This window comes from Aulonocara stuartgranti (genome assembly GCF_965226115.1).
Source record: "Aulonocara stuartgranti genome assembly, chromosome: 6".
NCBI classification, from domain to species: domain Eukaryota; kingdom Metazoa; phylum Chordata; class Actinopteri; order Cichliformes; family Cichlidae; genus Aulonocara; species Aulonocara stuartgranti.
The window spans coordinates 23,577,252-23,592,500 of record NC_138944.1 but is presented as its reverse complement, the minus strand read 5'-3'; the positions used below and the strand labels follow the sequence as shown (position 1 = coordinate 23,592,500).

Below are 15,249 nucleotides of genomic sequence, written 5' to 3'. Positions count from 1 at the left end.
CTGGTAGAGGACCCGAGCTTGAAGGATAAACCGCCCGCAGGGGCGTGCTGGGTGTTTTTTTTTTTTTTTTTTTATATATAGATAGATATATTCATTTCACATTATAGGTATTTATTGATTTTAATATTGGTGCAGTCTGTCATGTTGATGATGTTGCAGCTTTACAAACAGCTTGTTAGACTGCAGTTTAGTCCAGGTTTGTCCCAGTTTTGTTGTTTAAACGATAAAGTGAGATCATCATTTTAATTTTAGAGAATATAAGTTGATGTTTGTGGCATTTTATGGATTTCTACTTTGGTGCATCCTGACTTGGAATTTCTGGTTAGTGTCATCTGCTGTATTACCTGTGATTCTCTTACACTTTTATTCTTATAATGATGCATGGAGACGTTTTTGCTCTCCTTGTTATGCTGAGAAAAAGAAGCACTGAGATGGAAGAAAGAGAGAAAAAGAAAAATGTCCTACTTTTGAAAGGCTAATAACTGTAACTGCTTATTGCTTGAGGTAGCTGGGTGGTTATTTTAAGGACTGTATTAGCTCGTATTCACAAAAGTCACCCTGATTTGACAATAAGTAACCTGAAGTGCGGCTCTTCCTCGTTGGTGACACTAGCTTACCTGTTCTGTCGTACTCTATAGCAGCACTCATGTTGTCTTCAATGGACCTCTGAGGATATTAGTCTTTGTTAGCAATGCCCTGAGGCCTTTACTGATCAGAAGAACATGAACATGTAGCTAATGAATTTAAAGTAGCTACAACAGTGAAGTCTTTTGTGTATTTGAGACTTTTGTGTGTAGCAATTGTATGTTTGAATGTGCCATTAAATTGGTCGACTTAAATCCAGCATCCGCACGGGGAAGGCCTGAATGGGGTCGCAGTTTCAACAGCTATTTACTATTTAGAGGTGGGAATCACCATACATCCCACGATACGATATTACCACAATACTTAACGCATGATACGATATTATTGCGATTTTTTTTTTTAAATATTTTGCAATATTCAGATTCTGTACATCAAGGTAAACTTTATCAATATTCATTTTCTCTAATATCAAAGTCTCGCACTCAGTCTTTCTCTCATTTCAGTCAGTTTTATTGTTGACAAACTGAACGGTTTGTATTACAGTCTAGTCCAACTTAACTGAATGCAACCATCTGGTACAATTATAGCTATTCTGAACTTTGAAATTTATGAAAACTATGCAGCCCATTCAGCAACTGAAGAATTGGAAAGTAAAGTAAAACAAAATATAATTTTACATTAAATAAAAAGTTTTAACCTTAATTAAAATAAAACATGTCTTAAATTAAAACAAGTAAACTGTCATGTTTATTGCTGCCAAAAAAAAGTTAAACACATTTGGACAGTGAAGGAATGTCAGGATTCTTGCTCAGAAAAAGGATCAACATGCTCTGAAGTCAGAGTTCCAGTCCACAAAAACCTTTTTTGTAACAAAATATCAATTTCTGCTGTCCCTGTATCGATACATTATTAGCAAACAAAATATCACGATACTACACAGTATCGATTTTTTCCACCACCCCTACTATTTATGCTGTCATGGTATCTTAGTTGTTTTGCAAATTTGTTACACTTACATGCAAAGTTTAATATTATACAAAGATAACCTGAATGAATGCAAAATCCAGTTTTTAGATTGTGATTTCATTTATTTAGGGAAATAAATGTTATCCAAGCCTACCTGTCTGAAAAGGTCATTGCTTTCTAAATAACTGGCTGTGCCATCTTTGGCAGCAAGAACTACAATCAAGGGTTTGTGATAACTGGCAATGAGTCTTTCACACGGCTGTGGAGGAATTTTGGCCCACTCTTGTTTGCAGAATTGTTGTAATTCAGCCACAGTGGAGCATTTTTGCACATGAGCGGCCTGTTTCAGGTCATACCAAAGCATCTCAATCAGATTTAAGTCCAAACTTCGGCGAGGCTGCTCCAGAACCTGCTGGTATGTTTTGGATCATTGTCCTGCTTCATAACCCAAGTGTTTCTTGAGCTTCACGGTGTGACCTGATGGCCGGGCATTTTGGTCAGTAGTGCACGGATGCCATTTTTGCCCAGCCTCTTTCTTATTGTTAAATCGTGAACTCTGACCTTAAGTGAGACAAGTGAGGACTGTACTTCTTTAGTTTTTGTCTGATGATCTGAAACATGTGTGACAAATGTGCAAAAAAACTAAGACTGAACTAACTTACTCCTTCAAATAGCTCCCGTAAAAAACAACCAAAAGACTCCCACAACTTGTCATATTTATGTTGCATTTCAAGTGTAAGCTTTTTTTGTAGACACTGTTAGTTACTTTTGGACCAATTGGTCTCTAGCTTCATTTTTAACAGATTGGTTTGATAATTAGGTCTCTGCATGAAAGCCAGCAAAGCTATTTTCTAATGTATAATTTTTGTTCAAAATTATTACCACAGTAAGTCTTGTTTTTAGATGTAAGATGGGTCATCTATATGTTAGACAATTCAATAAAAACAAACTCATGTAGATTACCCTCCCTTGTATTTTTTTTCTGCAGAGCATCAGGGAGGATCAAGTCTGTCTCGCAAGGCTCTGGAGGTTACGACAGTGATAGCGTTGAGATGCATCCCATGGAGGACTGTCCTGAAGCTCAGTACTATCACATGCAGTGCCGGTTGAATGAGGGGGGTTACGAACGCTCACCCGGATGCGGCTCGAGAAACTGGGGTCTTCGTAAACAGGCTATCCAGAACTGGCAGCGGCGACCTTACAGGAACAGCACTGAAGGCGAGGAGGGAGACGTATCTGATGTGGGTTCCCGAACCACCGAGTCTGAAGTGGAGATGTGGGAGCAAGAGAGGAGGGCTGTGGCGGAAGTCCAGCAGTCTGCTGCGCCCTATTCTCACAGCAGAGCAGCATACCGCCCCAACGCCGGTAAGGGCTCTTTGGAAAGTTGTTAATGTAAACAGATGGGTAACAGATGGGCGTAGCCACGGTGACAGGTCACCCATCGATTTCGATCGGATAGATATTTTACATTAAAAGTCTAAGGGGATTAACTCACTGTAGGACCTGCATTTTTTAGTACTTTGTTGGCTTGATTTTCAGGTCCCAGGTGTTGGTGCTTGTTTGTCAAGTGCAGGAAAATTAGTAGAAATCTCCATCCTGTAAATCCGACACTCCCTACAATTTAATATCTGGGAGCCAGGATTCAGAGTCGAGGCCTTGAAATGAGTCCCATAATAGAAATGACAGATGTAGATCTGGGTCAGCTTGCTGTAATGTAATATTGCAGGAGCTGCATCAGTGGCCGAAGCTCGTTCTACAAACTGATTGGGGTTTATCACTGAGGCCTTTTATCTGCTGCAGGTCTCGTGTGATATTCATGCAAGACAAGGAAAAAATCTATACCATCTGAGAAAACAAAGTTAAAGAAATTGTATTTAAATCAATAAATAACATGAAAATAGGTACAAATGATTAAAAATTCTAATATTGGACCACACATATGCTTATTGTGTTTGCGGTGCAGGTACACAGCTTCAGTTCAGTTGCGGTGCATCAGGGGTCATCAGGAAGATGGCTCCATCTGCAGTGTTGGAGCTAAATGCAGCTTCTTTACGTTTGCTTCCGATAAACAAAATAAATGAAGCAACGAGGGACAAGAAAAACGCACAAAGTTTAGGGTCTATAAATATTTCTAGCAGGCTCACAGGCTAATGTTATCCAACACAATTTAAAATCTCGAGTCCTTTTTAATGAGATGTTTTGCCACCGTTTCTGTTGTAGATGCTGAGAAAATCAAGTCAAACATTGCTGCAGGTGACTCTGCTGTTCTTCCTCTGTGTGCCTTTGTGCGTTGCGATATTTGTCTGTCATATTGTCTCAGTTCCTCTCCTCATACTAGGTTTTGTGCTCAGCAAAGCTAGGCAGCTGGTCTTTCCTGCACAACTTAAATCCACCACAGATTGTGCATTTCTCTCTTAACTTCTTGTAATGCCAAGATCTTTGAACTCACTGCTGTGGCCCCTCCATCTTTTCCACCTGCTGTTGGGATTTTAAATACCAGTTGGACTGGGGCGGTCTGCGAAGAAGCAAAACTGGGCCAAATCTCTGACGAATTCGTGTAAACTGCTATAACGGCCCCATTAACACAAAAGATTCCTCTCATCATGTTACTGGCATCCCTCTGCTCTGACGTAGTCCCTCTTATCGGGAGAGTCTCTGCCAGGTTGTGATGGAGGTTTATGTATCTACAAGCAAAGACAGAGTTGTTTTCCCAGCATGCAACACACAGTTTGGCTTCTTTTTTTTAGTTCACTTGGCAATCTTGAGCGTAGGTGGTGTGTGTGTGCGTGTGTGTGTGTGTGTGTGCGTGCGTGTGTGTGTGTGTGTGAGAGAGAGAGACAAAGAGAGAGTGAACGAAGAACAGTGAGAGTGTAAGCAATGGTCCGTAGCCCTGTTGGTTTCGAGCGGACACCTTCCAAGGCCAAAGACGAAATGAGTCATCTCGGAGCAATCTTGCTAAGAGGAATGGACACATGATGTCAGCCGATAGATAAAAATCCACAGAATGAAAAGATGAGAAGGTGAAAAAAGAGCAATGTTAATTAGTGTCCTTCAGAAAGTTGGCGCCACCGTGTGACAGAATGTTTTTTTTTTCTTTTTTAAAGAGGATTTAAAGTATTTTGTAAGAGTCTCAACTCACCCATCATTTCTTTTACATTTTGCTAGAAAAATGGGAAACAGTTGCAGTGATTTATTGAAATGTGCAAACATACATGGAAATAAGCATGCAGGGCAAAAACACAGTGTGTGTAACTTTACTGACCTTGAAAGTCAGAGTTTAACCTGGCCGCCTTTATTTTTCAACCTAAGAAGGTTCAGGCTGTGTTGAAATAGTGTTTAAAAAAATTGGGAATAGTTCTTCAGGCTTCTTAAAAGACATTCAAAGCACTTCTTTGAAGGTAAAGTATTGTCAAAAATCAAAATGGTTCCTTGTCTGTGTTCATAATTCCCTCGGTTCTGACAAAACCCCACAGTGTAAATGTAGCCTGAAACAAGATTTCTGACAATGCTTCAGTGAACTGTCAGCTGGATTTCTTCCCTATATCTTAAGGATTTGACTTTCAGATACTGTTAATTGTTAATCTATGCTAAATAGTTATTTCCTCCACATGTCCAGCTTCCTCATTATGTTTTGAAAGTACACCATATTCCAATATGTTCCAAATTTTTGGCTAAAAGATCTTTGGGAGTCACCTTGTTGTTGCAAAAATAACACTTTGACAAGCATCAAATATTAACTTTGGTATTTTTCTTAGATTCAACTAAAGAAATGGGTGCTTTACTAAGTTGCAAACACAGCACGGTTCCTCCCTTGACTAGCGTGCTTTCGTATGCTTGACTGATTCATAGGTCAGTGCTAAGTGGTTTAACACACAAACCCCCCCCCAAACATTCCTCTGAAAGAGTGAGTGAACGAGCAGATGTTTAGAAAGCTATTGAACTATTGTTTAAGACTACTTTCTTTAAAAAAAAAAAAAGACAAAGTCTGGCTCCTTCAAAGCAAAATATAAAGAAATGAGTGTTGGCTCAAGATTTTTGCACAGTACTGTATTTGCACAATAATTTTGTTAATCTAGTTAGATTAGGAACTGGATTAAAGACTCTTCTATTCCCACAGGTCGGTCTGAAGGCGTCTACAGCAAGCCATGCAGACATGAAAAGAGTCCTTCCAAATCCAATGAGGTGATCAGTCCAGAGATCCTGAAGATACGTGCTGCCCTCTTTTGTATCTTCACCTACCTGGATACTAAGACCCTGCTGAGAGCTGCCGAGGTCTGCCGCAATTGGAAGTTTGTGGCCCGCCACCCAGCCGTGTGGACCAGAGTGCTGCTAGAGAACGCTCGCATCTCTTCCAAGGTGCTTAGTGAACATGAAGATATTGTGATATATGTAACAGTCAAGATAACCATGTGCTTACTGTTATTATTTAAGGTGTATTTTCTTATGTACATGTATTTTTTTTTCTCAGTTTCTTAGCACAATGTCTCAGTGGTGCACTCAGACGCACTCTCTGATCCTGCAAAACCTTAAACCAAGACAGCGGGGCAAGAAGGAAACCAAGGAGGATTACCTGAAAAGCACACGGTGAGGCACACATCCAACATATAGCTGCCAAAGACTGCATGTAAAATATGGTCACTCCCACCACAGTGTCTTCCACTGCTTTGTGGATTCGCGTTTTGATGTTGTTGCTAACTTAGTTTCACCTTCAGACAAGAGGGTGGAATGCTAAGCTATCAGCTAATGTCAGCAAGCTATGGACTGTATGAAAAGCTCTCAGAGACGCAGTGGAGAGGTGCAGTTGAATGACTTGAACTGTCCGTGGTAAAATAATTCAAAGCTTTAAATCTTAACTCAAAAATGGATGAGTTGTTAAAAAAAAACTTCAGCTACAAAAACCAAAAATCTGACTTTTAGTATGCTTATTTTTCACTGTTGGACAGTTTAACATGAGAGCTCATGGTGACAACCTCAAGCAGGCCATGTGATAAAAAGCCCTGGAGCTCGCTGCTCGACCGATAAGCTCAGTTCCTCTTTTCAAATCCCTGCCTAGTGGCTCATTCACACCTGGTACTGCAGTGTGTGTTGTTTTGGCTTTATTAAGCATTGCTGTGCAAACTGTCAAACTAAGTGACATACCAAATGACTCCTCAAAGAGTGATTGATAAGCGGAAGCCACCAGGAGAAGGATAATTGATGAATACTGACATTTCCGTGCTGCCTGATTATGCTCGGCATGTAAAAGATCAGTTATGATTTCCTGGAAGTAGAAAAGCAGATATTTGATATGAGTGGACGAGTGGAACGTGGAGTGAAGGAAACGAATTAGAGTTAAGTAGGTGCTCCCAGGTTACGCTGATACAACTTGGATATGCTGCAAATGTTAGTGGACCCTTTTTTGTTATTTTCTATAAATGGTACTTTTGGAGTGTCAAAAGGAAAAAACATCACTTTCTGTCTTTTTCTGTTGACCTTCCCTTAAATCTCTGTCTAAGTGGCTGTCTGGAGGAGGGTCTAGAGGCGTTGTTAAAGGCCACAGGAAGTAACCTGCTGATACTGAAGATTTCACACTGCCCCAACCTGCTGACTGATCGCTCCCTTTGGCTGGCCAGCTGCTACTGCCGAGCCCTTCAGGCTGTAACATACAGGTAGACTCTCACACTGACATCCAGGTCCTGTCTTTTGTGAAATAACGTACACTCAGACCGCTCTATAAAAACAGATAGAAACTATCCTGCTTTTTATCCCGAAGTCATGCTCTAATCTGTATAATATTGCGTGCAATTTGGTTATTTGTGCATATTTATTCTGTTTCAGGAGTGCCACAGATCCAGTTGGTCAGGAGGTTATCTGGGCCCTTGGAGCTGGATGTAGAGACATTATATCCCTACAGGTGGCGCCATTACATCCATGGTAACACACTCCATCTCATACCCAGAAACTCTGTTAAAATATGGGATTGCAAACAAATGAATGAACATTTCAAACCCAGTCTTTTCCCTTCAGCCAACAACCCGCTCGCTTCAGTAACCGATGTCTGCAGACCATTGGAAGATGCTGGCCGCACCTCCGTGCTCTTGGTGTGGGCGGTGCTGGGTGTGGGATTCAGGGACTGGCCTCATTGGGTAAACTAGAATAATAATTCCACTCCTTAGCGATTACAAATTAGAGTTTGAGCTTAACTGATCTAATTACTTTGTGTATTTTCTTGTATTTGATGTTTTTATCCAAATGAGTCTTGTCCATTCTTTGTTGTCCTGACATTATTTAGTTTAAAAGACCTGCATTTCTGCTACAGCTCCTATAAATATAAGTGAGTCTTTGTGTCCTGCAGTAACCTCTGCTGTGTTTTATTTTGAAATCCTCCCTCTCTGCAGCGAGGAACTGCATGCGCCTGCAGGTGTTAGAGTTGGACCATGTGAGTGAAATCAACCAGGAGGTGGCAGCAGAGGTTTGCAGAGAGGGCTTGAAGGGCCTCGAGATGCTGGTGCTCACCTCCACACCAGTCACCCCGAAAGCCCTGCTCCACTTCAACAGTGAGTTTGAAAAAAAAAATAGATCAGGCTAAGTAGCTTTGCAGTTAACTAGTGTGGCTGTGTAGTCAATAATATTAAAGCAGAACTCTAAGCAGAGCCATGTTTTTGCTGTTACATTACTGCCGGTGTTGTTACTTATGTGTGTTAACGCTCCTTCCATTTATGTAGGTGTTTGCCGCAACCTCAAATCCATTGTGGTTCAGATCGGTATAGAAGATTACTTTGAGGACCCGAACAGCCCAGAAGCTAGAAAACTGTTTGATGAGATGGTTAACAAGCTCCAGGTAACAGCACCTTTGTGTCTCACAGTCCACCCACACTTCACATACATAGTTTGATACACCAGTTTTTCAACTGATGAGACATCCAGTACTGTTCAGACAAAATCAAGTTACAGGCATTCATTACTCAAGAGGAGGAAACCAACAGAAACCCAAACCTGCCTGCTAACCTCTCAGTTAAAATTAAATTTCCCATTTTTAGAAAATGCAGTGCATGATTGAGGTGACCTGTGGAAGTTCACACAGAGGTGATTTTAGTGACTTTAGATGCTGATCGCTGTTTGAGCCAGGCGAGCTGGTCTGAGTATTTCAGAAACTGCTTTTTTTACTCAAACATCCCCACACAACCATCTCTGCAGTTTACAGAGATGGTCTGGAAAATAGGAAATATCCAGTGAGCAGCAGCTCCTACAGTGAAGATACCTTGTTGATGTCAGAGGTTAGAGGAGAATGACCGGACTACTTTGAGCTGATAGGAAGGCAACCACGAGGTATGCAGAAGCGCAACTACAACAGCAGAACACCACACAGGGTGCCATCTCAAACTGGTTTCTTGAACGTAACATTGAGTTCACTGTAGTCAAATGACCTCCACAGTCAGCAGATCTCAATCCAGTAGAGGAACTTTAGGATGCAGTGGCAAAGGGGATTCACATCATGGACGTGCAGCTGACAAGTCTGCAGCAGCTGTGTGATGGTGTCATGTCAATATGGGCATATCATCACACCAGCACCTTGAAGAATTAAGGCAGTTTTGAAGGCCAAAGGAGGTCGAGCCTGCTACTGATGGAAACTTTATTCTGTGTTATTTCCTTCTAAAAACATGCAGCCAAACACAATGTGACTGTCAAACAAACCACGAGCACCAGAAAATGTGCCAAGATGGCGCCACCTTATCTCGCTGTTGTTTTGCATCTCTGTGTTCTTCTGCTGTTGTCGTTTTCCTCTCAGGCAAAGCTGACTATCACAGCTGACTTAGTGCTGTTCTGTCAAACATCCAGAATAAATAAAAAGAGTTTAGCCAATGAGAGAAAGACGTTTTTGTTTAAATAACTGTACAGTATCAGTTTGTATTATTGTTTGTTAGTGTAACTTTTATGTAGGAGTGAATATGATTTGTAATTTGGAAACATAACTCCTTATATACACCCCCCACTCTTTGTCAGCCCCCGTTATGAGTCTTCCTGAATGAGCTGTTACTATTTTACTAAAGTAACAGCCATTCATTCATCAAAGGTCGACTGTGCAATGTCAATGTCTGACATTGTAGTTACTGTATCTGGTAACAAAGGTCCTGTATACACATGACTAAGAGTTAGGTCAATAGTTGTTAAGTGGGTACAGTGCATCTATCTTTATCACAGTTGCATACCATTAGACCATGACTCAGTCCTCAAAGCCCCAGTGATGGTTTGTTGTGGATGTGCTGCTGCTATGCTGCCAAGATGCTCTGGCTGTTGTTGAAGCTTAACACACACACACACACACACACACACACACACACACACACACACACACAGCTGTAGAATCAAGAGATTTGTTTAGTTTGAGGTATTTTTTTCTTTTCTCTCCAAAAGGTGCAAACAGCTCTGATTCACTTTTATCCCTCCTTCCTCACGATTGCTGTGGAGAAAGAAACATCAAAGTGAATCATCTGTTCTGTCAAACAAGTCATGTAAAGGTGAAGCATAAAGGGCAAAAAAGGTGCATCTGTACGAAAATAAAAGAGCATGACGAGATGGAGATTTATAGAGGATAGACTATTTGGCTTGCAGGTATTTAGAGATAAGTCATACACACCGTGTGTCTCTACAGGAAACGAGATTATGATATCGCACTCTCTTTTACTTTCAGGCTCTAAAGAAGAGACCCGGCTTCTCCAAAATCCTCCACGTGAAAGCAGACAGTCTCTGCTAACGTCTTTTGTGCAGGTTCCTCAAGCCTTGGAGAGGGTGCCATCACGGCTCCAGTCAATCAAAAAGACCCAGCTGTTCCTGGAGTTGAATGCGTCTGCAGCATCGTGAAGTAGTATTGAGGGCTCAGTGTGCATTTTGCTAAAGTACAAATCTAAGACAGAAAAACTTGATACAGTTATCTCGTTAATATCGGTTAGCCAGTTTGACTTGCAGCGGCACTATGTATCAGAAAGGGGGGCTTGTTTTAAACCTGACAAACTCAAGAAACGCAACAGCTTACTCTAAATTTTCCTTTGCAGTAACCTTTTTGCTTTTTCCATTCAAAAAAGTGGTTTCTGTCATTGCACAGAGCAGATCCCTTTTATTGCAACCCTTGAAGCCACACGACAGCACTTTTTAGCTGTCCGCATCCACACAGTGCTCGATGTAGACTAACACCAACAGCTGACGGGCTGCAGACCATGATCACAGGCAAATGTGACTTCTCTTATTCAAGTTCACGTTGTGTTTGTGTCTGCGTGGATGACTTAAACACATAAATGGAAATTGTGACAAAGTACTGGATCAAGCCTGTACATTGAAACTGGACAATGGATGACTTTGAACACTTACTGCTTCCACCCAGAACAGAAATATGCTGCACCAGCTGCGGGTTCTGTGGACAGAGCGCAAAGGACAGCCACACACACACACACACAGACCTTCAGTCTTCTAAACACTGCCTGGCAGTGATGCATTTTGCCTCCTCTTCTCTAACATCCTCTGTTTCCATATGTTTAAAAAAAACAAAAACAAACAAGGTCACGAATCTTGTGTTTTTAAATATTTGGGCCTTTTCATCCCAGACAGCAGGATTTAATACCTGACGTTACCGGTGCCATTCGTAACAGTGTCCTCATTCCAGTGAGCGTTTTCTCCAATGTGCCATTAACGAGGGGGAAAGGGGGACCAAGTGTTTGATCACTAAAATCAAAAGCAGTGTTGACGTTTAATTTAAATGTGTGTGAATTTAAGGCGTTGTGTTTCATATGGGACAAAGTCTCCAGGTGTCGTAGAGTTTGGACGTCATCCGACTTTCTTCGTTTGCCACCTGAATCAGTGCCATTCCCGTTCACGGAGCTTCTCGTGGCCAAAGCTCTTGTGTGATCCCTCATTTGTATTCATTTAACATTAACGTCCTCTGCCTCCCTCTGCTGGTGATTCCATGCAGATGCAGCGCTGACGTGCAGCTGGCGTTACGTGACACTTTGTACCCTTTGCAGCATGGAACAAGGATCACCTTTTACTATTTTGCAGACATACGGGATCAGGTCTTCGGTGTCACCTTTAAAATTGGAAAAGCGACCTGACTACAGTTTAGCGTATGTTTTGGAAATCCTCAAGAAGTATGAGTAGCAATACCTGCAGTAGTTAAACTTACTGTGTTCACTTTCTGTGCTGCAAATAGCTTAAAAGGGAGGAGCTCCAGTGATTTTTATACAGCCAGATCACCCGTATACACACAGAGATACACACAGTAACACAGCCTGTGAAAACAGTATCTTAATATATGCCGAGGCTCTGCAGGAGCGTTGTCCTGTCTGAGAAAATAGAAATTGTGATCTGGTGGTTATCTCACATTTCTAACAGAAAACCTGGGATCTGAACTGTGGGTGTAAAAAGATGTAGGTGGTTACCAAAAAACTGTATTTCGGAGTGCTGCAATGGACTGTTTTATTTTTTATTTTTTTTTATAGTTTTTGAAACTTGATGATTCTATGGACCAAAATTCTGCTGCACTGAATTTTAAATGTCTCTCTAATGAGTTCCCTGACTTTATGGAAGTGCAATACTAAATCTCTAAACGGAGCTCACAATCAGTTTTAAAGGGGACCTATTGTGCTTATTTCAATTCAATTTTATATAAATTCCCAAAAACATTCGCCTCAAGGCGCTTAATGTTGTGGAGTAAAGAAGAAACCACAATATTGGAAAGAAACCCCAACAATCATATGACACCCCCGCCTACCAGTGAGCAAGAACCTGGCAACAGTGGGAAGGAAAAACTCCCGTTTAAAGGGAAGAAACCTCCGGCAGAACCAGGCTCAGGGAGGGGCAGCCATCTGCTGCCACCGGTTGGGTGCTGAGGGTAAAGAGCGCCATATTTTTATTCATGGGCTCTACTAGGTAGCTTTGCATGATTCACAGACAAAAGTAACTCCTTATTTTGCTTAATCTAAGCAAAATACGCCTTCAGAAAGTCACGTGAGAGGTGGGTGGAGATTCTGAGCTCACAGTTATCTGCCTCAGATGACCGTATCAAGGATTTCCGCTCTCTCGGTGACATCATAAAAATGTCTTCTGTAGCCTGATAAACTTTCAGAAACCAAACGTTTAGTTTGAAGCCTTAGCTTTTGGTTCACAGCGATTATGAGGAGCAGTATGAAAGGAAAGCATAGCAGGTCCCTCGCTATAAACAAATCACGAGCACAGTTCTGTAACAAGTTTCAAAATTAATCAAGAGACGTGCAGAACATGACTTCTTCTTCTACTCTGTCACTTTACACACCTTATTCGCCCGACGGCCCTGCCTCGCCACGCCAGGCTGCATCATTTGTGGGCGGAACTGCAGCAGAGCAGAGCAGGTTGACATTTTCAAGGAGCCCTGTGTGGGTGTCTGTCACGTGAGCTCTTTAAAATTCCCAGATAAACAAAGCTCTTAGCTGCTCTGCTTCACAGTCAGATATACGTACGCAGACTTGTATAACTGCAAATTGTTGTGACGACAATTCGGGAACAGTCGTCGATGTCCATTTCTCCGTGTTCTTCCAGTACCGCATATTTATTATCCCACACTGGTCACAGAATGTTTGCTGGGTGCAGGTGAAGGAAATGTGGAAATGTAAAGGTTTGCTGACACAATAGAGAAAACACAAAAGCACTTGTTGATTTTTTTTTCAGTTTTAGACAATCCTGCCTTGGTTATCAGCTACTCTGTACATAATGTTTGCTTAAAAAATGACCAACCTTTGATGTTATATAATATTAAGGTCATACTAACGAGTGGCAAAGTTGAAGTTTACAGGTGTTCACTCTGTAAGCGTTTTCTCTCCAAAGGTTGACGACAGACGAGCAGAGAGAATTATATTATGTATAACAGTAGTGTTGAAATTGCAGTTGTGTACTAGATACTTTATATTAAATGTGCATCAGAGTCATATAGAGATGGAAATTATTTAAGAAGAGGTTAAAGTTAATAATCAGCTATTTATTTCTATAAAAAAAGAGCGATGTGTAATACTGTTGGCATGTTTGTGTTCACGCATCAGTCATTGAGTTGCCTTCTTTACTGTTCTGCTACTGTGGCGAGAAAATTATTCGATGTTTAAAGAGCTTTGATTGCCTGCAGGTTAATAATCTTTATTTCAACCCGTCTGTTGTTGCACTAGTGAAAAACAAAACAGGATTTAAAAAAAAGAAGAAGATATTTCAGATGTTTATTATAAGAGTGTTGTTTTTAATGTTCAGCTATCTCTCAGTATTTTAACAGAAATATGATGCACTTTCCCCCCCTTTTATCGGCCGGCCGGTCGTCGGTTGTGTCGGGAGCGACGGCGGTCGGCCTGCCCGTCTGCGCCTTCTGATGGGCTACTAAAAAGGAACTCTTCGCTTACGTGTCGGTTTCATTGGGAAGGTGATTTCGGAAACACGATAAGCGATACTTTTACGATCTTCTATAAGTGAACAGACATACGGTTTCTCATCTGTCATACCTCTTCATGTTGGGAAGGGGAAAAGATCGACCCTGATTCAGCTACATTCAAGTGTTTTTTAGGTTACCGATATGACCTTACGCTCATCTATTTTGAAACGTTTTTAATTGATTTGCTTTAGTTTTGCTTTTATTTGCCGATTTCACGCGCGCACCCATCAGTACATCAGTTGCTTTATTTTGAAGTTGGCCTGCTGAGGTTGTTGCAGAGCCCTTTTGTTGCCCTCTAAACCTGCAGATTAGAGGTGCCAAGCGTGCTCCAGTGACTCCTTTTGGTTCGAGTTATGATCCTGTAGTTTTTTCATTGTTTTGAAAATGGAAGGTACTTTCTCATTCACTTTTGTTTTGTTTGTTTTATTTAAATCAAGTGTCCTCTGTTGCAGTTACCCCAGTTTATCATAGTGTGCAATAGAGAAATGGTGTCTGAGTGTTCATGTACCGCTCTGTACATATTTTATGTGTGATTGATTGTATTCTGCCCATTCATCTGAACAGTATTTTACACATTACCTCAACACTTAACTGGGCAATTAAGTGTGCCGTTTGTCTTTGTAATCTTTGTTTTCCTTTTATTTTTTGACCGCCGGCTGATCCATGAACTTCATCCGATTTGCTTGAGACGAAATTAATTCTGTTGCTGGAAAAACAACAACAACAAAAAACCCAAATAACTTTCCCAAAACATGATCAGCCTTCTCTGATGACTGCAATAGATAAAAATGTTTTACTGCTCATTTTCACTCATTTTGTTGTCATCAATAAAAACTGCTTTAAATTGTACTGGCTCATTTTTTTAAATAATTTTTTTGTCATTTTAGAATAAAATCATATCCTAGTAAGATTTTAAGATATGACTATGTAGTAGAAAATCCTTCAAAACAGAAAGATCACGGTTGGAAGACCTTACAGTACCTAGACCTAGACTCACAGGCCACTTTATTATCTACACCTTGCTAGAAACCAAAGGTGCTCTGTTGGATTGAGATGTGGGGACTGTGCAGGCCATTTGAGTACTGTGAACTCTTCATCATGTTAAAAAACGCAGTTTGAGATGATTTGAGCTTTGTGACACGGTGTGTTATCAGAAGATGACTACACTGTGGTCATGAAGGGATGGACATCAGCAGCAATACTCTCATAGGCTGTAGTGTTTAAATGATGCTCAGTTGGTACATTTCTGGGCATGATGCACGTGACTGTATTAAATCCACCCC

The 15,249-nt window shown here is 41.0% G+C and overlaps 1 protein-coding gene across 1 annotated transcript in view; it reads left to right on the top strand.

Moving 5' to 3' along the window:
- Positions 1-14,815, top strand: part of fbxo41 (F-box protein 41) — a 77,392-nt gene extending 62,577 nt beyond the window's left edge. Inside the window, exons 6-14 of the mRNA XM_082537741.1 lie at positions 2,540-2,916; positions 5,669-5,907; positions 6,020-6,135; positions 7,047-7,199; positions 7,369-7,464; positions 7,558-7,676; positions 7,929-8,087; positions 8,256-8,371; positions 10,223-14,815. Of these exons, the coding sequence (XP_082393867.1) occupies positions 2,540-2,916; positions 5,669-5,907; positions 6,020-6,135; positions 7,047-7,199; positions 7,369-7,464; positions 7,558-7,676; positions 7,929-8,087; positions 8,256-8,371; positions 10,223-10,285 (1,438 nt within the window). The 3' untranslated portion in view covers positions 10,286-14,815. The remainder of the gene's footprint in view (positions 1-2,539; positions 2,917-5,668; positions 5,908-6,019; positions 6,136-7,046; positions 7,200-7,368; positions 7,465-7,557; positions 7,677-7,928; positions 8,088-8,255; positions 8,372-10,222) is intronic.
- Positions 14,816-15,249: the final 434 nt, after the last annotated feature.